Here is a 22,767-nt window from a genome sequence, read left to right on the forward strand (position 1 = left end):
GGCCGCCGCCCCGCCCCCGCCCCGCCGCCGCCGCCGCCGCCGCGCCCGCTGCCTGCCGTGCCCCCGCTAAAGGAGGCAGGGAGCGGGGTGGCGCGGCAGTGCGCCCCGAGCCGCGCCCGCAGCCCCGACAGCCAACCAGCCAGTCAGCCAGCCAGCCAACCGGCCAGCCAGCGGGAACCACGCCGGGAGGGATGCGGGGCGCCGGGGAGGAGGCAGGGGCGACCAGCGCGGCCCCCGCGCCGCTGTGAGCGCCCGGTTTCCCGCGGGCACGGGGAGCGGCGGTATATACGTGTACGCGCACGGACACTGCGCGCACACACGTATCTACACACCGGCCGGCAGCAGCACCGCTTTACGCCCCGGGAAGCGTCCGGCGAGGCGCAGCCCTGATGCCCGGCGGGACGGCGGGGCCGCCGCTCGGGCGCGTAGCTCCCCGCTAGAGGCGGCGGCCCCCGCGGGCTGGATGCGCGTCGCCGGTGCGGGCGGCACCCCCGGGCCGGCAGCCGGGGCCCCGCGGCGCTAGGGGCCTGCCGGGCCCCCCGCCCCGGCCCGGCGGCGGCGGCGCGGGGATGCTGGCACTGGGGCAGATGGACGGCGCGCCCCGGCAGAGCGCCTTCCTGCTGGGCAGCCCGCCGCTGGCCGCCCTGCACAGCATGGCCGAGATGAAGGCGCCGCTGTACCCCGCGTACCCCCTGCCCTCCGGGCCCGCCTCCTCCTCCTCCGCCTCCGCCTCGCCCGCCTCCGCCTCGCCCTCGCCGCCGCTCGGCTCTCCCGGCCTCAAGGCGCCCGCCGCCACCGCCGCCGCGGGCGGGCTCTCGGCGCTGGGCACGGCCCCGCCGCAGCTCTCGGCCGCCACCCCGCACGGCATCAACGACATCCTCAGCCGACCCTCCATGCCCCTGCCGGGCGCCGCGATCGCCTCCGCCTCGCCCTCCGCTTCCTCGGCGGCGCCCGCTGGGCTGCTGGCCGGGCTGCCTCGCTTCGGCAGCCTCAGCCCCCCACCGCCGCCGCCGCCCGCCCTCTACTTCAGCCCTGGGGCCGCCGCCGCCGCCGCCGCCGTGGCCGCCGGGCGCTACCCCAAGCCGCTGGCCGAGCTGCCCGGACGGACGCCCATCTTCTGGCCGGGGGTGATGCAGAGCCCGCCCTGGAGGGACGCCCGCCTCGCCTGCGCCCCTCGTGAGTACCCTGCGTCGCGGGGCAGCGGGGGAAGCGGCCCGGAGAGTTCCACTGGGGGTCCGCTCCCGGTGTTGGGGAGGCCCAGCGCCCTGGCATCGCGGCGAGACCCTCCTGGCCCCCCGCACCGGGCCCGGCCGTGGCCGAGGGGGCTTGGTTTTGCCTCGCTTTCTTTTGTTTTCCTTTTTTAAGTTCTTTTGCTTTCTCTGTCCCCTCGATCGACGCGAAACCCTGTAATAAGTCGGTTATCGCCGGCGAAAAGCGGAGCTCCCCGGGGGAAGGGAGGCTGCCCCGCCGTCCCCGCAGGGGACTCTGCGGCCGGGAGTGGCTTTAGGGGCGCGCACAAACTTTCCCCGAGCTGGACTTTTCGTTACCTCCCGCTCGCACCGGCTGCGGCTTTTTAAGAAAACAATATTTTTTGCCCGCTCAGATTTTGGATCCTTAAAGGAAAAATAATAGGGGGGAGCCGGGAGGCCTGAGCCGCCGCCTTGCCGAGGCAGCAGTTTCGCTACAGATCCTCCCCCGCGGACAGACCCCCCCGTCCCCCGGGGCCACTTGAGAGCGAAGCGCTTTCCCAAATCCGTAGATTAACGTGTCTGTCCCTGCCTTCCCTTTCTCTCCCCCCTCCCTTCGCCAGATCAAGGCTCAATTTTGCTGGATAAGGACGGAAAGAGAAAACATACCAGACCCACTTTTTCTGGCCAGCAGATTTTCGCTCTGGAAAAGACTTTCGAGCAGACGAAATACCTGGCGGGCCCGGAGAGAGCCCGGCTGGCTTATTCCCTGGGGATGACAGAGAGCCAAGTCAAGGTGAGAGCAGCGGCTCACGCATGGAGCGGTGCGGGGCTGGGGGAGAGGGGAACAAAAGGGCCCCGTCGCGGAAACGGGGTCCGGCTGGGTCGTGGGGAGATGCTGCGTGCCGGGGCGGCCCAGCCCGCGGGCACACGACTGGGGCTTCCGAGGCAGCTACTGGCACTTCGCCCCTTATCGTCTTACTGCGGGGACGAGATGGTTATTTTTAAAGCATACTAAAAACAAAACAAAAAATGAACCAAATAAACCCAAGCAAGACTGAGAAGCCCGCCACGTGTGGTCTGAACACCACGGGGGTGGCCGAAGTGTTGTGAAAGCCGGGGGAAGGGTGTTGTTGGGGTGTCACACCGTCACACCCTCACTCTACGTTTTGGTTAAACTCTGGGCTTTGGGCAAAGCGGAGTCGTGAAAGTTGGGAGACCCGGGCTGAGCTCCCCAGGAACGTGCGGGGAGGCGTTTGCTAGGCGGACTTGGCCAGAGGGGCCTCTCGGCGGTGCTCACGCTTTCAGTGTGATCCGCAGACCCTCCTTTGTCACTGCAAATACGTCCCGATGGCTGCGAATAAATTATTGCAGCTTCTACTACAATGAAAATGCCCCTTTCTCCGGCAGCGCCCCGCCGGAGAGTAAATACATCTGGCGGAGCAGGGGGGCTGCGGAAGGAATCAGCCCCAAACGTGTGTTTCCGCGCCCTAGGCGGGATGGCAGGGAGTGGGCCTCGAGGGGCTGGGGACGGCTGTTGGCCGGCGCCGGGACGGGAGTCTCCGGCTACTGGGAGCGCGGTGTCGCGGGGCTCGGCTGCTTTCCGTTTTTGGGGAAATTGTGTCATCGGCGGCGAAGCGGGAGTCGCTACCGCACGCCGGGGATGGGGACGCGCGGGGCAGCGGGGCGGGAGCGGCCTGGCCCGTGCCGGTGATGGTGATGCTGATGCTGACGGTGGCGGCGGGGGCAGGTCTGGTTCCAGAACCGACGGACCAAGTGGCGGAAGAAGCACGCGGCGGAGATGGCGACGGCGAAGAAGAAGCAGGACTCGGAGACGGAGCGGCTGAAGGGCGCCTCGGAGAACGAGGAGGAGGACGACGACTACAACAAACCCCTGGACCCCAATTCGGACGACGAGAAAATAACTCAGCTGCTGAAGAAACACAAGCCGGGGGGCGGCGGGCTGCTGCTGCACCCCCCCGAGGGGGAGGCCTCTGTCTAGCCCGCTCCGCCCGCCGCCGCTTTCGGAGATGTACAGATCTATTTTTCTAGACTCTACGCACCCGGGAGGAGGAGGAGAAGCCGGAGGGGGAGCAGATAGGACTGCGGGAAGCGGGCCCCAGCGGGCGCACCTGCCCCCCGGAGCCGCGTGTTGTTGTAGGGGCGGCGGGGAGCGGCGGGGGCCGTCCCGGCCCCGACCCCGGCCCTGGTCCCCGCTCCTGGTGGTGCGGCGGCCGCGTCCTGCCGTCCCTTTGTAAATAAACCGTGAGTCACCGCGACCATAGGCGTTCCTTAACTGTGAATATTTAAAATGTAAAATACCTTCTTTTTTTTTTTTTTTTTGTACAGCGGGGGCCTGGGGCGCCGCCGCCCCGCCCGCCCCGCGCTTCCCGGCACGGGGGGCACTCCCGGAGCCCCGAGACGGCGGCAGAGGGGCCGCTGAGGAAAAAAGCCGCCGGTCCCTCCCTCGGGCCGAAACTGCAGCGGCCCTGTGTGCTATTTATTAGTTTTTTTGAAACACTTTCTGTTGCGGTCGTCGTGCGGGGGAGGGGAAGGGAGGGCGGAGGGACAGAGTTTGCTTTCATTTACACAGTTTCCAATCAACCGCGTGTTGAAAAAGTAGCTGGTGGGAATTGTCACAACCACTGTCAGTCAAAATATAAAATTCATTTAGTTGCTGTATTTGAATTTAAAGTGTGTTTTCTTTTGTATCATACGGAATACTATAGAATGTAAATTGTTTTTTTTTTTTTTAAAAAGCTAATAACGATGATATATCGTGATATAGCATCTTAACATTTATTAATTTATATTAAAAATAATTCGGTTTGTAAAGAGAAGAAAAGCCCTTTGCAAGACCAGTTAAATGTAATGCACTTTCTGTTTAAAAAAAAAAAAAACAAAAACACAACAAAACGATAAATCAATTAAACCAGTTTAAAGACGTCTACTGCATTCACTAAAGGGTACAGATAATCTCATCTCATTAGAGATTAAATAAGTAAACCACGGTACAGGAGGAGGGAAAAAAAAAAAAAGAAGAGATAATTTTCAAGATCTTTTGTTCAATCTTTGTAGATTTTTTTTTGTTGTTCTTTTGTTGAGGGGTTTTCCTTGCTGTTTGGGTTTTTTGAGGGGGCTGTTTTTTTGTTCTTTTGTTTTTTTGTTTGGTGGGGGTTTTTTGTTTGTTTGTTTTTTTGTTGTTGTGGTGGTGTGGAGGTTTTTTTTGTTGTTTTTGTTTTGGTGGGGTTTTTTTTGTTTTGTTTTGTTTTTTTTAGAATGGAAGTTGTCCACTTTGCTATGGGGGTTCAAGAAGGATACATACAAAATAAGCTGCGGCTTGCTTGGCGGTGTGAGTGGACAGGCACTTTCCACCCAGCCACTGGAGCGGTTCAGCTTAGCCTAAATTAGGCTGTTTAAACTTTTTCACGGGCGGCCAATGCAGTCTTTTATTAACGGCAGAGTGTTGCCCATATCACGGGAAAGAAACCACTTTCCAAGAAGAAAACATTTAATAAAGTAAGAGCCCGGCTAAGAGTCTAGAACAAATAGACCCAATACCAGAACAACTGGTTTAAAGTGAAACTCATTATCTGACGCGACCATTTCCATATCTAAACGGTCCAGAAACAATCGTGAATATTTTTTTGTTTGTTTATTTGGTTTTTTCTCCCAGGGACCATCAGAGCAAACAATCGCTGACACGGGAGAAAAAAGGACCAGCTATTCTAGAGGAAATAAATAAATAAATTAGTATTCTATTTGAGCATAATTTTCTAAATGGGGGAGGGGGGAAAGTGGAGCAGGATCTTATTCCTCTTTTGGCTTATACAATGCCGAGGCCGGGAGGAGGGAGCGAGCCCGGCGCTATGCGAGTGCCTCGGCGTGGCTGCCGGGCCGAGATCTCTCCCGGGCCGAGATGCCGGGGGCTGCCCATCGCCCACCGACGCTGCCACCCCCATCCCACAGTTTTCCCAACTCATTGTAAAGGCAGGAAGGGAAAGGCCGGTCGTTTTCAGGAGTACTGAACAGACCCTGCCCGCTCTCGCTGTTACGTTTTTCCCACGGGTTTTGCGGGGCAGAAATCAAATTACCGCGGGGTCTGAATCACTGAGGTGGGGGCCGGCTGGTGCGGGCTGGAGCCCGGCCGGTGGTCTCCGCCGTGCTGAGCCCCCCTTCACGCCCACGGCGACCACCCCGCCTCCCCCGCTCCCCTGCAGCCCGGCCGCGGCCCCGGGCCCGGCCCTGCCCTCCCGTGTGCCCCCGGGCTGCCGCCAGTGCCGCTCGCCCCCGGCGCTCCCCGTCCCTTTTTCTAGTTGACTGCAGCACCAACTGAGGCTTTCCAGTTAATTTACTTCTGCACAGAGACCCAGCTGGCCACCAGTTGCAGTTGGCACCGTCAAAGTGGAGTCGCAGGGAAAAGAGCCCAACGCTGCCCGCTTGGTTAGGCCGGTTTTGTCTGGGGCGCTGGAGGAAAGAGCAGGGGATTCACATGAGCTCACGGCCCCCCTTCTCGAGGCATGTTTTGGAAGCCAAAGCCGGCTGGGCTCGCTCTCCTCCAGGAAAGGACTTTTTAGGAAGAGATTCAATAGCTAACCTAGGGATCGCTGCCATGGACATCGCAGTGAACAATTAGAAGACAAAATGCCAGCGGGCTTCATGGGGCGTGAGGTTCCCCCCGTGCGCGGGGACCCGGTCGAGATCAGCCGCAGTTTCGGTTCAGTCTTTCAAATAGGCAGGAAAGTATTGCGTGACCGTATAAACTCCCGGATAACGACATCAAAAAAGTACTGCACGACCATGTCTATAGGGAAGTGGGGCCAGCAGAGCCGCTCCCCTGCAGCGGCCCCGCACTCGGGCCCGGGCCGAAACCCTTGCGGGGATAAAGAGGTCGCTCACACGCGTGGGTAGAGGCGGGCGCCAGCGCGGCCGCGGAGCGAAGCGGGCGGCCCCTGCCTAAGCGGTGAGAGATCACCGCAGGCCGGTCCCGACAGCTCCCTCCACAAACAGCTTTTGGCTTTCCCTTCTGTCATAGAGCCCTTGGGTTTAACCCCCATTCCCTTCAGCGTGTGTGTGCGGGATTTCCAGGCTCAGCGGAAATAAAGGCGGCTGTTTCTGGGATTTCCCGGCGCAGGGGAAACAGAGGTGACTGTTTCTGGGTTTACTTTGCTTCGGTCTCTGCCATTAGGGTGCGTTCTCTGGAGTGCAGAAGGTACCGCGGGAGAAGTTCTTGTCTGTGCAATCCCAGGGTGCTCAAAGCATGCCGCTGCTTTGACGAGCTCCTTCGCAAAAGAAACCTGCTGCAGTCCCTCCCCAGCCCCACTGACTATCGCCGCGGGGGGAGGAAAAAACTTTTTTCTCCCCCTCGCAGAAGCGCAGCAGGAGCAGGACCCGCTCCGGGCCCTGCGACAGCGCTGGTCACCGGGGGGCTGTGGGGACGGATTGAGGGAGGGAGAGAGGGGAGGCACGCGAAGGACACGGAGGTCCGGGGGCCACTCCACCTCCCGCACCCCGGTCCCGGTCGGCAGCTGCTGGCTGCGGGAGACATGCATATGGATGCGGAACATGTGGACGCGGGCAGGATCCGCACTGCAGTGCCACAGGGCCCTGAGGTCGACAGCCTGGGCTTCGCCCCGGGGGATGCAGGTTACAAGGGAAAGGCCGCGGCCGGCCGGCGGGCGGGAGTTGCCACAGGGAGCGGGGAAGGAAGAGCTCCCCCCACCGCGGGATAATGAAGCGGCCGCTCGGTTCGGGTCATGTGCGCTGGTGGGGATGCCAATCCGTACGCCACTGTCACCCGGCTCCTGACAAGCCCTACACCAGCGCTGTCACAGCCCCGAAGTCCTCGGGCTCTCTTATCCCGATAGCAGCTCCCACCTAGAGCCCTTGGAGCAGACAGCAGGCAAGGCAATGCCTACATCCTGCCAGAGGGATGCTCGGAGCGACAGCCACGCAAGGACAGCACGACAATTTCAGCTATCAGTGACCTCTCCCACCCTTCCCCTCACGCGTGTTCTCCTGTTATGAGCTCCTGAAAACCCGTTATCGCCCATCACTTCCCGGTGCTATTAATTTGTAACGCTTCTCATATCACGCACACGATGTTCTCCCTTCGTTCTTCGTCTGTTTTCCACCGTGATGTTGTTTCGTGCAGGACTTTCGTTGTATCCGGCCCAGCCGCCCCGAGGCTTTGCTTTCGACACCCCTTCCCTCGGGACACGACTCGTCCCGCAGGCCAGAGAACTCGGGGTTTATTTAAAATGCGGGTGATGGGCTTTCACCCCAGGCCTGCCCCCACTCCCTTCCCGAGTCCCTTCCCCGTATCGAGGCCGCTGGGAAGCAGGCACCGGCGCCTGCTGCGGGATCCCGCGTTCAGAGCCGGCGCCGCTGCCCGCAAATTAAAAAGTAAGATGAACTGCTCCCTCCTAATTGCAGCTCCGCCTTTACCTTCTGCAGCGGTAGGTATTTCCCAGATACATGTTTCTGGCAGCGTTTGCCAGCTGTCTCGAACAGCGGTTACAAGTCTCCGTGAGGGATGCAAACATCTGCCGGGGGAGCGGGAGGCGGGCGGGCGGCGCTGCCGCGGGGAGCAGCAGGCACCCCACACCCCACAACCCGCACCCCGCACCGCACCCGCCGGGGGCCCGGCAGCGGCTCCGCGCTCCAGCGAACGTGATTCATAAAAATAAAGATATTGACACAACGACACAAGCAGGCAGCGCCACGCTGCTCCCACGTCCCCCGGGGGTTTAACCCCTGCACGGAGGCTCCGGGGGTGCGGGAGGCGCCCGGTGGGGCCGGTCGGTGTCGGCGCTGCCCTCCGGGGCCCGCGGGCTGCGGGTAGCGCCTGGCACTGGCCCCGCGGCAATAACCCGCTTCCGCACACCCAAGTGCATCCCTGTAATAACGTCCTCGATCATTTATTAAAAGTCGTGTCAAGCGAGCCCATATAATTCATCTTTATGCAAATACATCAATGTCAAGCCATTAGTGTATTGCTCGGGTTTTTTATTAAAGTGCATTCTTTTTAATTCAGCCCGGTAAAATACGAGCCCTATTGCTCAAGAATTATAGCAACTATTAGAGTAACATATGGGCAACATGCACTCAGAAAATAAAAATCAACAGATAAAGTGGCAGGGTCACAACGGGGAGCAAACACTTAACAAAATGGTAGCGGGGCAATAGATTTCCCGCCCGCGCCCCCGGCGCTGGGGTGTCAGGAGGAGCCCGCCGGCGCGATCGTGGGGCGGCCCTGTCCAGAGCCCGGAGCCATCTCCACCCGGATCCGGCTCCAGTCCCTTCTCCGGTCCCTTCCTCGCCGGGGATGCGGGAGCGCAACCCTGCCCCACCGACACTCACCTCCGCACCGCCCCCTCGGCCCCCCCCAACTCTATCCCGGATTTAATGAGAGAGTTGCCCACATCCTCATCACCCCAGCATGGTAATTGAGCAGATCTATTAACTTGTTACACTAGATTTGTTTAAAGAGACTATTACACAGTCATTTAATCAATTTGTTACACTGGAGGTCCTGACTTATGAGACACTTGCCGTATGATTCCTTAATGACTGAATTAATTTGTTTTAATAAAACCAACATTGTGTACAAGCACATTTCGAGAAATGTAATTTTGGAGACGGAACAGTCCAATGCTTCATCTGATTAAGTCTTTTCTATGGTTTATCAAAGTCGGGAGTTGCCGTCATAAACTGCATGTATGGGGTATTTTTCTTTTTTATAGCGTCATTAATTTAATATGGATCATTAGTTCTTTATACACATGCATGTTCTGACAAATGTACCCAATGAATAATGCACCTAATGTGTTTGGGCTCAAATGCATCACGCCATAAACAGAAACTACCGCAATATAAATAATAATAAACAATAATAACAACAATTAATATCTCGGCCGCCCTGTTCCCTCCCGTCCGGCTGTGCTCCGGGCCGGCTTCGGGGCGGAGGAGCCGAGGCGCTCCCGCCACCCCCCCATTGGACCGGGCTCACGGGCGGAGGGAGCGCGGATAGATTTACGGTGAATTAAGGTTAGCCCGAGAGCAGTCGTAGGACAAGAAAATCGGTTTTGCTCCTGATGGAAACTGACGTGTGTGGAATAAGTGTAAATAAACACGAGGGTCCCCAAGAAAAGGAACTTGATGGTATCGATTATGTAAAATAATCGCCGCATTACAAATGTTAATGTACTATGGTAATGTACTGCAAACGGCCGGCGTGTGAGGGCCGGCTTTAGGGCAGGGGAAGGAAGGAGTAGCCTCGAGAAACGCTTCGGGAAGCGGGACGGTCACAGGAATGTCGACAACGTTAACGACAGTAATATCGCTTTAGCAGTGAGCAGAGCGACGCCCCCGCCACCGCCCCACGGGGGGCACCCACGCCCACCCGGGACCCCCACGCTCAGCCGGGACCACCGGGGCCGGGCGGGCGGCAGTGATGCTGCTGCTGCTGCTGCGGGCGGTGCAGCCAGGCGAACCGCACGCAGGGCCGTGCAGGACGCCGAGAGCCAAAACGACTTCTGTACAGAACGTCCCAGAGCCTAATTATCCATCAGTCTGAACAGATTGTTTTAATCTAATTTCTTACACGTTGCCTTTTAAATTCTTCACCCTGACAGTGTGTGTTGTGTTTTGTTTTGTGTTTTTTTTTTTTTTTTTTCTTTTTCTTTTGGTTGGTTTGGTTTTTCTTGTGTTTTGTTTTTGAAAGTAATTTCCGTCAGTGACCTTGTGTTCCAGGAATTCAACAGAGCATCTACTTCTTCTTAGACATTGGACATGTATTTCTCAGACCCCAGTGGAATGTAAATCTCAGCCCAAAATGTGACACTTCTGCTACACCTCTCGCCTCCTGCCCCTGGGTGAGCAACCACCTGGCTCACACCCTCCTCTGAAAACAGTGACCCCAGATGCAGAACACACCGAACAGCATTATTTTCTGCACTGTGATATTTTGCACATAGTACAACTCAAAATTAAAGCTCAGAGACTCTTACTGCTTGAGAAAGTAAAACGAGATGGTGGAAACGTATCTTCAGAGCTGTTTTTCACCCTCCTCACACTTTTTCTCACAGATAGGCTGCCCCAATCTCTAAAGCTACGTCTTCTATCCCCTTTATAAATGCAGGCAGTACATCCACCAGCAATGTGTGCAGTAGGTGTATTTAAGTAAATGGATTCGACCTTTTGCCCATTTTAACAGATGCTGCTCCTAACCACCCCAAAAAGCTTGTTTAAAGTTAACAACATTAAGCATTGGAGGTCACAAGGCCAATTCAAGGTCATTTTAATTCTGGCTAAAGGTTAATTAGATCACTGCATTAAAGCAAAAATAGTCTATACTCAACTTTAATGAGGACAGACAGGTTTTTTTATATACCTCTTAACTGCTCCCTTTATGATAAGGATATAAGGTATGTATCAGAAAAGAAATCTTGCTGTCAGTTCCACAAATCAGGTTACAGGACCTCCTTTGGCTTTACAGTGGTACGGCATAAATACAGTGCTTGGTCTATTTAAATTCCTTTTTTGTTTGTGAAATTGGGCATCTGTTTCCTGCTACTCTTTCCCTTGTCCCCTCACAGAGAGTCCAGGATTGCACTGCTCCACTTTGAGGAACACTGGCCTCAGTGTCCACACACATGGTGCATGGTGGAGGTGTGATCATGGAAGCCACTAAAATTCATGGATGGTGAGGCACTCTCCTGGGATTGATATTGCCAACTCACAGAGACAACAAGCCTCATTTGAAAAACTTCACAGTACTGTGCTTATAAGTGCTGAACCAAATGGGAAGGTAATTTCTGATCTGGCATGTGTTACTGAGCTTTCATAGTACTTTGTACTCTGCACTGTGACAAATCCAACATTTTTTTTCCAGGGTTTATTTTAAAAATAAATGCGGATAGAAGAGATCATGGAAGTGAGGGATCCTGGTTCAAGCCTCATCATCCCTCCTGAGGAGAAACAAAGACCTCTACCTATGTCTCCTTCCTCCCATGTAACGTCCTGCCACTGGGCTGCAGGTTGCTCTGGTGTGGACTTCTCTCTGGATGGAGCTGTTCAGCTTTGAGTCAGTAACTGCATCAGAGCTGAGCAGTGAGGCCAGACGTCCCTTCTTTTTTGGGAAACACCCTTGCTGCTGAGCCTCTAGCTAATCATGACTATTATTCTTCATCTCTTCCCAAATTGGATGTATAATTCCAGTTTCCCTCAGAGAAATTTTCTAGGGGAGAATGTAATTCAAATTATGTTTTATGTGGCTTGACAGATATTTTTTTCCTAGTAAAAACCTGTATTGTAATTAAAATCCCTAACGATTTCAACATTTAAAATTCAGCCATAACATCAGGCTAGATGGTAGGAAGGTTTTTTTTTTTTGATTATTAGACTATGGGTATTGGATCAATCACTGACACACAGGGAAAATGGTCTGACTTACGTTCCCAGTATGGTCAGTCGACCACAACAATTGCTCAGGACCACCAGGGTTGGACATACTCTAATTCTTCCACTCTGATTTGACATGGGAATGTGACTGGAGTCACCAGGAAAGGCAAGTCATCCCAGGGCTGATAGATACAGAGACACAACAAGGTGTTGGAGCACCAGGCAAGTCACTAGAGGAAAAGAAGTGAAGAAGAGCAAGCTGGGGAGCTTATGTGACAGAGAGAATGAAAAACATGAATTACCAGTTTGCAGCAGCTGGTCACTAATGTTGTTTTCATCTTAAAAGCAGGAAGTCTAAATGGCACCTAATAACACCTAATGAGGTACCCAAAAAAGAAACAGCCTGAAAAGATCCCCTTCCCCACATACTTCTGAGTGTCAAAGACATCTTCTGAAATTAGGATTGGCTTGTTGGTTATTTATGATCAGTGGAAGGGCTACATTTATTGGATAATTTATTTATAATGAATAATTCAACCAGTTTTATACAGAAGAGTTCCATTTGCTTGGGCTGTTCACTTGGGAGGCACAAGGCTGAATCAGTATACATTTTTCAGAGAGCCTTCACTTCCTAAATTTGATTGTTCTCTTACTTAAGTTGCAACACTATCACCAAATTCAAAGCTTTTTTTTTTTTTTTTTTTTTTTTTTTTTTTTTTTTTTTTTTTTTTTTTTTTTTTTTTTTTTTTGGTTTTAATACAGTAATTTTAGACATCCACATCTTCCAGACCACAGCATAAAACATCAATAGGAGGGAGAGCTCTCCTTCCGCAACCACCCTGAGACTCTCATCTAACCCTGAGACTGCTGCTACAGTCTGCAACTGCCTGTGTGAAGACCCTTAACAGACCAGGGTTAGCTCCTGACTGAGCCAGCCAAATTCTTCCTCAATACTTCCATCTGGACTAATGCAAACAAGCACTTTCCTCACCTTCTGTTTTCCCCACAGTGCAGGTGATTCAGGCACAAGCCACGGATTTCATGCTCACTGGACTTTCCTTCCCCCATTGCCATAGCTTATCAGAAAGCCCACTTCAGAGGTTTTTTTTTGGGGGGGGTGTTTATTTTATTTAATTTTTTTTTTCATTTAAGTGTTATTATGCTCCCAGTCAATGGCCTGCTGGAAGATGAGCTCTATGGTCCATGCTCAGAGGTGGGATTTACGGAAGGCTGTTGCTTGTTTTCTTTCTTCTCATATCATAAGACTTTCCAAAATCTAACTCCCACACTTAAAAAATAAAAATTTAATATTTGTAAAGAACAATTGTGCAATAAATAAATGAATAAGCCAAGCAGTCATGCATCTGATTCTCTGCTAGGAGAAACTATCCTTGCTTTGTCAGGTCACACATTGAGGACCTTGGCAGGTGTCTTTTCTCTGAGACTGACAAACTCCTGATCAGATACTCCAACAGTGCCTTTCTAATTCGGTAGAACTGTCTTCCATTGGAAAAAAAATTGTCCAAGTCTAACATATATATATATATATATATATATATATAAGGTGTGTATGTAAAATAAACCTTTACCTATCTGGGCATATCCCTGTATGCATCTTTATTTGAATAGCTGTTAATCGCTGACATTCCCCAAGGAGGCCACCAGAAAGAATGTCAGGGGCCCTGCTCATAACCCAGCTGAATACCTGACTATTTTAAGGTACTCTGGAGCTGCATGAATCAGAAAGAAAACAGCTCCCCCTACCCGTTTTATTAGAAGGCAATAAAATCTGGTGGTGTCTCATTAAATTTAATGAGCCTTCATAAAATAACCATTACACTGTGGAGGTAATGAAAAGAATAACTATGATGGTTAGTAAATAAACCAGCAAGGGTGATACTGTTAGATGTACCAGATACCTACCAGGTATCAAACAGGTAAATGATTCTCAAAGTGGATAATGGCACCTTACACCCCTTTGGACGCATTGATGTATTTCTCTATATGAGGTTTGAGGAATTTCTTTCCCCTCTTCCCATATGACATCAGGGTGTTCGATGCAATGCCAATTGTTTTTTCATAGCGCTCAGCTGCACTTGTAAAACCCCAAACAAATCAGTGCGTAGAGAATCTTAAAAACTAGATGAAAATTTCCATCAGTAGCCGTGGGTTCTGTGCCCCCCTATTTCTGAAGTTCCTTTTAAACTAGCCATCGCTTCTGAAAATATCACTGGCAGAAGTCTCAGGGAAAAAAAGTCCTCATTTGGCATAAATCAGGGCCATCCCATTCTGACGTTCTCCAGTCACGGCAACGGGTGCAGGCACTAAGATTCAAAAAGGTGGCCCAAAGTCTAAATCTTTCTTACCTCGCTCATGCATGTCTCAGAAATAAGAGTTAAGCTAATTATGGGATCAACTCCACTGAGAGTTTATGACTGCCCATAAAGAGGGACTGAGGAGAGGCTAGCATAAAACTCCAGAAGGTTGCTATGGGAAATGCATTTCTCGCATTTCCCATTTCACCTGAAATGGCACAAGGAAAGATTTCATTATGGTGGGATTACTCATAGGAGCAAAGAAAGAGGATCTGACCTGCAGGCCTGATTCTATACCTATGCTTCTTTCTGAGATTCCTTTTGCTCCTACTTAGGGCGACCATAGGATTATTACTACTTCAGTTGCTAAACAGACATTATATGTGGATGTGATGTGTCAGAGACATACTCCAATATCTGCAGTGTTTATTTCTGGATTTCATTGTGGAATCCAAATACAAATACTGAAATCTAAAAGGTTGTGAAATAAGAGGCCAGAAGTTGCACTCTTCCAAATAGACCATTTATTGAGAGATGACTATTTTCCTGAAACTGAGAGCTTTTACCTCCTGAAGGACTTAGAAGAAGTGCTTCTCTTTTGGGACACAACATGTACAAAACTGGACTGTGAGATTAGTAATTTATTGTTATATTTTGTTGCCTTAAAAAAACCCTCAGTGGCCAACTTGTCAGATCTCTGCCAGTCCAGAGCTCTCATACTGCACTATGAAGCTCAGGGGCAGCAGAGGCACTCGGTGAGGAAGTCATGTTCAAAACATCGCACTGGATCATATTACCCACCCCTGTCTGGCTGCTTCTCTCCTGCCCCAGGTGAAGGGGATACAAACCTTCCCTTGGTTGCTCTTTTGATACTCCCTTATCCACGAGAAAGGTGAGCAGAGATGGACCGTCCCACAGTCCTGCTCTCTCTGCACTCTTGCATGCATACTCAACACAGGAGTAAAGCACCATGCTCCTCTGTGAGAGGAGACCTTTGTGCCAATGTAGCAGCATGAAAAGTGGTCTTGCCAGAAAGCCCTTTGGCTCATCCAAAAGCCATTCCTTAGCAATTCACAGTCATTATTGTTATTTTATGGTAGAGGCAGTGCAATTTTTGTTGAATTATAAATATTGCAGATCTATTTCCCCCCCTCCCCAGCACTTCCCAAAGACATGTAAACCCACAGTGTGATTGCTCCCTAATCTAGCTGAGGTGATGAAATGGTGCCAAAACTCTCATTGCAATTTCATTAGCATATTCATGAGTCGCACTTTTGCAGTGTTGCAGAAACAACACAAATTGGTTTGTGAATTGTGAACTCCCCCTTCTTTGCCGTCATCATCGTCTTTTTCTTCAGAATCACAAATTGTGGATTAGCAAGACAAGTGTGCTTGGGTGACTTTGGGACTCGACTGCTGAAGTTTGTTAGTGTAGCTCTCTGGTTTTCACTCTGCTTCTCCCTTTGCACATTGGTGTGTGCGTGCTCCGCTAACAAAGGACTGAGAAGCAGGACAGCTGAGAGGTTTCTAGCTCTGCCATCCCGGCCAACCTGCTGCACTACCACAGCTCTGTTTCCTCTCTGAAAACAGGAACAACCATGTAACTTGCAAAAAGAATTCAATGCAACAGGCACAGGCAGTTCCAATTTTCAGATGAAAGGTCCTAAAGAACAGCCACTGCCGCAGCCTCGGCAGGGGTAGATGTCTGTATTGGCCACCCGTTCACTATATGGGTGGCAGGATGCCATGAGGAGGTTGTGATCTGAAATTACAGTTATTTAAAACAATAGAAAATATTAATTCCCCTTCCCTCTAGGATTGCTGTGACATACTCCTGAAAGTAGTATATACTTCTATCACCCACCAGCAAGGTCTGAGAGACTTACGGGCTACAGCTGTAGGTCCCAGTGCATGGGATGGTCCGTGCTCACAAACTCCAGCAGAGCTGGAGGTAGGGCTCTCCCTGAGGCTTGGCAGGAGGTTTGGATGCTGTAAGCTAAATCCTGTGTCTCAGAGAGGGGAACATGTTTGCAGATGACACCCCAGCCCCTGTCTTGTGCTGAGTCGCTCTGGCAGTCCAGTCATTGAAGTAGAGTGGAGTGCAGCAGCCACTCCCTGAGCACATGCACCTGCAGCTGAATTTCACAATAAGCCAGCGGCTTTTAAATATGTTCCACTTAAACTTAACATCCAAAGAGACCCATCCTTTAACTTAGCACAGGCTGTAATTGCATCTCTTACAGGGAAATCACTCTTGTATCCAGGAGATATTACTCTGATGCTGCATTTGGAAAGCACAAAGAGCTCTCCACCTCCACAGTGGGCACTGGTGAGAGAGGGAGGTGGGAATGCGGCTTCTGGGGGAGTTTCTCATGGATAACAGTCCTCTTCTGTGCAACCTAAACCTCTTAGGAACACAGGATGTGAAATACATTTGAAATGGCAGACTTTCACATGGAACTTGATTTAATTTTTCTGTGGAAAGATCACTTTAGACTTGCATTGTTCACATGAAATAATGAAATGTTACTGATTTAATTAGAGCTCAGTTTTTCAGTCTGTGCTTTCTATATTGTTGAAATTGCATTTAGCATGGGACAAAACTATCAATTGATAAAGCAATTTAAAAGGCACAGCTATATAATATATTCTCTTCCCCTTTTCTTTTGCTAGTTTCAATTCATTGCTCAATTTAAGTATGGAAATAATGTTTGTCAAAGATTTCCTGACACATGAATTCAAGCAAAAAAAAAAAAAAAAAAGGCAGAGGAAGAAAGATATAAAAAAACACCAGGGCATCTCCTGCTTGTACTTCTAACCCATTTATGGTACAATATACAGATAATCCAATCTACTGCTGAAAACAAGGTTTGTGCAGTTATGCTCCACTACTTCACAATGCTTCACTTAAAACTTGATAGTTTTCTCATATTTTCTTTCTCCTTGAACTGACAAAATATATTGGGCAGGTCCTAGTTGACGGAAATAGCTGTTGCCTCCTGAGCACTAGCTCTCTGAGGTTTTACACGAGGGCTGTGAATTCAATTTAGGGAAAACAGGAGGTCAGTTTGTGAGATCACCACATGTCCCTGAGGGAAGGACAGGGCAGCAAGTCCCACTGCTGGGCCCCAGAGTGGGACAGAAATGGATCAGGAATCTGATAGCCAGGATCTACTCAGAGTCACAGAATGGGTCAGGTCGGAAGGCAGCACAATTAGTCGTCTGGTCCAACCTTCCTGCTTAAGCAGGGTAACCCTAGAGCACATTGAACAGGATTGTGTCCACATGGTTCTGGAATATCTCCAGTGAGGGAGACTCCACAATCTCTCTGGGCAATCTGTTCCAGTTCAGGGTCGCTTGCACAGTAAAGAATTTCTTCCTCATACTCAGGTGTAACTTTCTGTGCATCAGGTTCTGCCCATTGCTTCTTGTCTTACTGTTTGGCATCACTAAGAAGAGCCTGGCTCCATTCTTTGGGCACTCTTCCTTCAGATACTTACATACATCAATGAGTTCCTTTTTCTTGTCTCTTCTTGAGGCTGATCATGTTCAGCTCCCTCAGCCTTTCCTCATATAAGACATGCTCCAGTCCCCTCGTCATCTTTGTTGCCCTCCACTGGACCCGCTCCATGAGCATCATGTCTTGTACTGAGGAGCCCAGAACTGGACACAGAACTCCAGGTGAGGCCTCACCAGGGCTGAGTAGAAGGGCAAGATTGTCTCCCTAGACCTGCTGCAATGCTCTTCCTAATGCCCTTCATGATACCATTGGCCTTCTTGGCCACAGGGCACGCTGCTGGCTCTTGGACAACCTTTTGTCCACCAGGACGCCCAAGGTCCTTCTCTGCAGAGCTGTTTCCAGCAGGTCAGTCCCCAGCTTGTACTGGTGACATTTGCACTCTTCCAGTACTCAGGCACCTCTCCTGATCACCACAGCCTTTCAAAGACCATTGTTAGCAGCCTCAGTGTGGCGTCTGCCATCTCTCTCAGCACTTGTGGATGCATCCTGTCAGGCCCATCCATGAGGACTCCAAGTTTATTTAAGTGCTCTCTAACACAATCCTTCTTGATACTCTAACACAATCCTTCCTTTCAATGTTCCCCTTACCCTGGTCTCCTGCGTCAGAGATTGCTGAGGGCTGGTCTTTTCAGTAAAGACTGATGTGAAGAAGACATTCAGTAACTCTGCCTTCTCTGTGTGCTCTTTTACCAGGGTTCCCCCTCCATTTACTAATAGGCCCACATTATCCCTAGCTTTCCAAATACTCTTTCCAGGCAACATTCCCACAAAAGAGCCAAATAAACCCAACCAGAACTGTGACCTCTGGTTTTTGCTCATTCAGGAAAAAAGCTTGAAATACAGTTTTTGCTATTCAGTTAAAGGATAGCTGTCTCATTGCTAGTGCAGGTGAGAAATAACTACAGCACACGAGCAACGCAGGAACTCATGCTTAGCACTTCATAAGCCAGCTCACAGCAGGGCCAGTGATTTTGACTTCTAAGCCCTACCAGAAAACCAAGGCGTTTCTCTCAGTTTTCTAACACAAGGCATGTTATGTACCAATTTGAGGCACATGGAATGAAAATTGCCCCCCCCCCCATATTTACCAGCATAATGAGAATGGTGAAGTCCAAATGAGGACCAAAAACTCCAGGATGTAAAATCCTTGAAAACTGTTGATTCCAGAGCATAATCTGATCATACAGAACATCATCTATAGTGTCACTTCTGGAAAAGTCAGCTTGTTTAGACAATAATTTATCTTTATACAGATATTTGTGTGAGAATGATGGCACTGGTTGTGTTTCACTGCTATAGCCACAGGATTTTTCTGTTGGCACCTATAGAGACTAAGGGAAGCTTTCCCTAGAGTAAGGTTTTTTCATTGTCTTGTTTGCAGTAAAGAAGCCTTTCCAAGCAAGCTGACATCCACCCTTAAATTACTTTCCTGTGTAGAGTGTCTGAGCTGTATAGTAGGACACTGCTTATTTCTCATATTGATTTACACAAGGCAGGGTAGTGAACATACAATTAATTAATAGTTGACTTCATTGGAAGCCAGCTGTTAGCCCCATAATTTACAATGGGAACAGTTTCAGAATAAGAATAATTATACTTGTAGAAACTGTATTTATAGGTTTTAAAGGTCAAATCCAGCTTCCACTAAGGTTCATAGAGACCCTAATGATCTGAAAATGATGCTATATCCTAATGCATGCAGCCACAAGTTTCACATCTTAGAGCAAGAATGACTTGACGTGTGAACCTTATCCTAAGAACAGGTATTTTCCCTTGACCAAATCAGAAATCTGCACATCTCTTTCCAGCTTTGCTCTTGACATAGGTCCAATCCAACAAATCCTTTCTTTCAAAAAAAAACACTGCCTAAGTATAAATTCCACCAAAGTTCAGCAGCTGCTTAGCAGCTTCTGGTTTTCTGCAAGGAGGGCATTCAGGAGTGCACCAGAGGAATGGTAACGGGAAAATATGAAGTGCCAACCTCCAGCCAACCTGAATTTCAAGCATGCCTCTTTTTGCAAGAAGAAACTTGAAGAGACTTAAATGAGTGCTGGTCTCATCAGAGACAATGAACAACTGCAAACAAGCAAAACTTCTTCTTTTAACTTTTGCTTTTACAGGATATAAGGAGCTAAGGGAAATATTTTTAAGAATACTCAGGTCTCGATGTAAACAATATCCTCCTCAGTTCTTCAGCACAGTTGAATGCCCTCTGCCCACCTATGGACTCTAGGCAGCATTTCTCCCTGCACAGCTATTTCCATGGGAAGGAACTGGATATATGGACCAGAAAGATACTCATGGTCAGTCCATTCAAACCCCAGTGCAAAGGCTTTGTTGCCTGGAACTACTTTGCCCTGTAAAAGCAGCATAGCAATTTTTCAGTGATCTCCCAGTTAGAGTTATCTATTTTTTGGGTATAACTGAAATTCTGCCCAGATATGATATAGGGACTGTACTTTCGTGAAGAAACATAGTACTAATTACTGACTTTCATTATTCTTACATGTATTTTCCCATATATGCAATAAAATAATGAAATATATTTTATGTGTAGCAGAAGCTTTAGGTGTGTGCTTGCACACGTGTGTTTGGATGCTAACAAAGATATTTATGTTCAGATACACATATCTACATACATATATGCATAAGAAACATAGAGAAAAAAACAGTAAACTATTAGCAAGCACAGCAGAAATATGTAGTCAAACAAAGAATAGTGCCATGTGAACACTGCCATGCTGATCCCAAACCAAGACACAAGTCAGACTTGGACTTTGCAAATATCAGCTGTTAACTGTAACCTGCTATAACAGGTAAATAACATTATATAATGGCTTTGAGAGATGCAGGTAGATGAAAAGAGATTATACACAGTGCTTCCAAAGGTGTGGAAGTGAGGGCATGCCCTTCCAACCCTCTCTTCAAGCCCTGCTTACAGAAAGAGACACGTCAGAGGCCTTGCTGGAAATACTAGGTATTCCTCTGCTGCCTGCAGAATGGAAACAAATATTAATTTCCCAACTATTAAACCAGGCTGTGTTGATCTGTTCATTTCTGGGCTACTAACCTAAAACCATGCATGGTTTCTGTTGCTTCTGCTTAAATATTGTTAGTGTATATGTGCCATGAAATAAATCCATGCAATAGAACTTAGATTTGCGACTGACAAATTAATTTATTGACAGAGCCTTCCTCAATATATTGGGTCAGATATTAAACAGCATTTAATTTGCTAATACCCTTGAAGCTAAAGCATGTGTCGTCATATCGGGAATTCATCCTTGATGGCCATGCACTAATGCTTTCTGTATGTTTTGAACATGCTTTTCTCAGCCTCTGTGAATGTAAGCACTAAGAATTTCAATGCTCCACACTGCAAATAAACTGGCCTCCGTTCCCAGGTCTGATAACCTAAAGGGTGGCCATTACTTCACACATTCTTTTTTCCTGGTGTCAAATATACTGCGGGGAACACTGAATAGAAGATAAGAGAAGAATGCACCTTTTGCAGGACCAAATCCCAACACACAACACCTAGGAAATGAAATCTGCCGGTTTCAGGGACTGACCGAGTGATCCTGAGTGACCTAACATACAAAACTGTTCCTAGGCAGCTTTGCATTCCAGGATTTTTTTGAATTTTGAAAGATAAGATGCCTGCATCTTCCTGAAGGACCTGTCATGCACAGCAGTGAGTCGAGGCCAGGCTTTGGTGTTCTCTGAAGCAGCTAGTTGTTAAAATAACTTCTTCTCAAGGCTATTTCTGAGAGTGGACTGGGAAGAAGCTGAAGTCCTGCCAAAGAAGACTGAAGGAGCATCTGAAGATTTTTAGCCTTAATGTGGCAGACTCAAAAGTGCTGGAAATCTTGCAGGACATTTGGATCCGTGTCTATGCTTCATGTCTCACCCCAGCTAGGTTTGGACCCAGAGGACATTGTCCAGCTTGTCCACAAGGACAGAATTTGTCATCGGTGCTGGGGGAGATGTCTGCTCCCATTTGTCTGCACTTATCACCAGCACTTTTCAGTACTAAGCTGACTGCAGCATTTTGCATCAGTTCAGACAGTTCTGACCAGGTACACGGGGATGTGATCAGAACATTCACTAATGTCCCATGGTTTGCACAGGAAAATTATGAACTCATCAGGGAAAATTCCAGCTTAACATCACTTATACAGGATTTATGACAGGTGATGCCAAGATTTGTGGCATCCAAACCTTTAGGGTCAGATTCAAATCATAGATGCCTACAGTTCCCTTGTCTTCAGTAAGGCTCACCCACAGGCCTGAACATGGGGCTCTGAAGATGCAGCAGCACTGAGCTTTGCAGTGACTAACATGGGGCTGGCAGGGCAACCCAACCTCACCATTTATGCACTAGAAAATACAAAACTAGTAACAGTGGTGTTTCTTTTGTACTTGTCTGTTGTTCTGGTTTTGTTTTTACAAACACAGATCACTCTTCACGCAGCACCCAACCCAAATCACCCAACTCCTTTGCCACGGGGCACCACAGTGTTATCAGGCAGTTCTGAGTATTGGCAGCAGCCTGAACTGCATCAGTGACCCACACAGAGGAAAACACTTTGCAAGAATGGCTTCTCTATAATATGTTTACTATTTCTGTAGAGGACTGAGAAATGCCTCCATTGCCTTTAGCCTTCAGTACAGCTCAGGCAGGAGTTTAAAACCTGAGGGATAACAAACTGGGCAAATCCCCTTTGGCTCCGGGGAGGGGTGACTGGGTGTTTACATGGGTGCTCTCCTCTGCTGACTGCCTGGATCCAGGGAGAATGCGGGACAGCCAACAGAGCCAAGTGCAACAGCCAGAATAACAAACAGAGATTCCACATGATTAAAAGAAAAGTTTCTCAGAGTTAATATTAGGATGAGCAGCACACTGGGTCACAGCTGAATTAACCTAGAAAGAGTGGGGTAGTATTTTAAATAACTTTTCCGGTGCCTCACTACAACTGAATGTCCTTTGAGCAAGAAAATGAGAGATGCTGTGGTTTTGTCTTTCCAAGCCAGCTGAAAGACTGATTTATAGTAGTAAGGATGATTTTATAATCATTAATCATTATAATCATGATTATTTTATAATCATTAACAGTGAGAATGGGGGATTAACAAAGGAAAGGAAGTTCCTTGCAAATGAGATTAATAACACCAACTGAAATCAGAATTCCTGCACTCCAGTTCAAAGCCTATGGCTCATTCTTTGGATACATTCATCTAGTTAACGTAAAGCAGACTTTTGCTTAGAAAAGAATGAGGCAAAAGCCAATGTTTTGATGCTTATGTTGCTATCCTTTATTTAGTGACTAGGCCTTTTTTT

General features: G+C 49.4%; 1 protein-coding gene across 1 annotated transcript; it reads left to right on the forward strand.

Annotated features, from left to right (window-relative positions):
* The first annotated feature begins 569 nt into the window (after positions 1–569).
* Positions 570–3,559, forward strand: NKX6-1 (NK6 homeobox 1). The gene is made up of 3 exons (XM_027884402.1): positions 570–1,176; positions 1,811–1,983; positions 2,938–3,559. The coding sequence occupies exons 1-3, from the start codon at positions 570–572 to the stop codon at positions 3,187–3,189; spliced, it is 1,032 nt and encodes a 343-aa protein (XP_027740203.1). The 3' UTR covers positions 3,190–3,559.
* The last annotated feature ends 19,208 nt before the right edge of the window (positions 3,560–22,767 follow it).

Source organism: Empidonax traillii, unplaced genomic scaffold, assembly GCF_003031625.1.
Source record: "Empidonax traillii isolate 1590-97213 ecotype Southwest subspecies unplaced genomic scaffold, ASM303162v1 scaffold144:size1428860, whole genome shotgun sequence".
NCBI classification, from domain to species: Eukaryota; Metazoa; Chordata; class Aves; order Passeriformes; family Tyrannidae; genus Empidonax; species Empidonax traillii.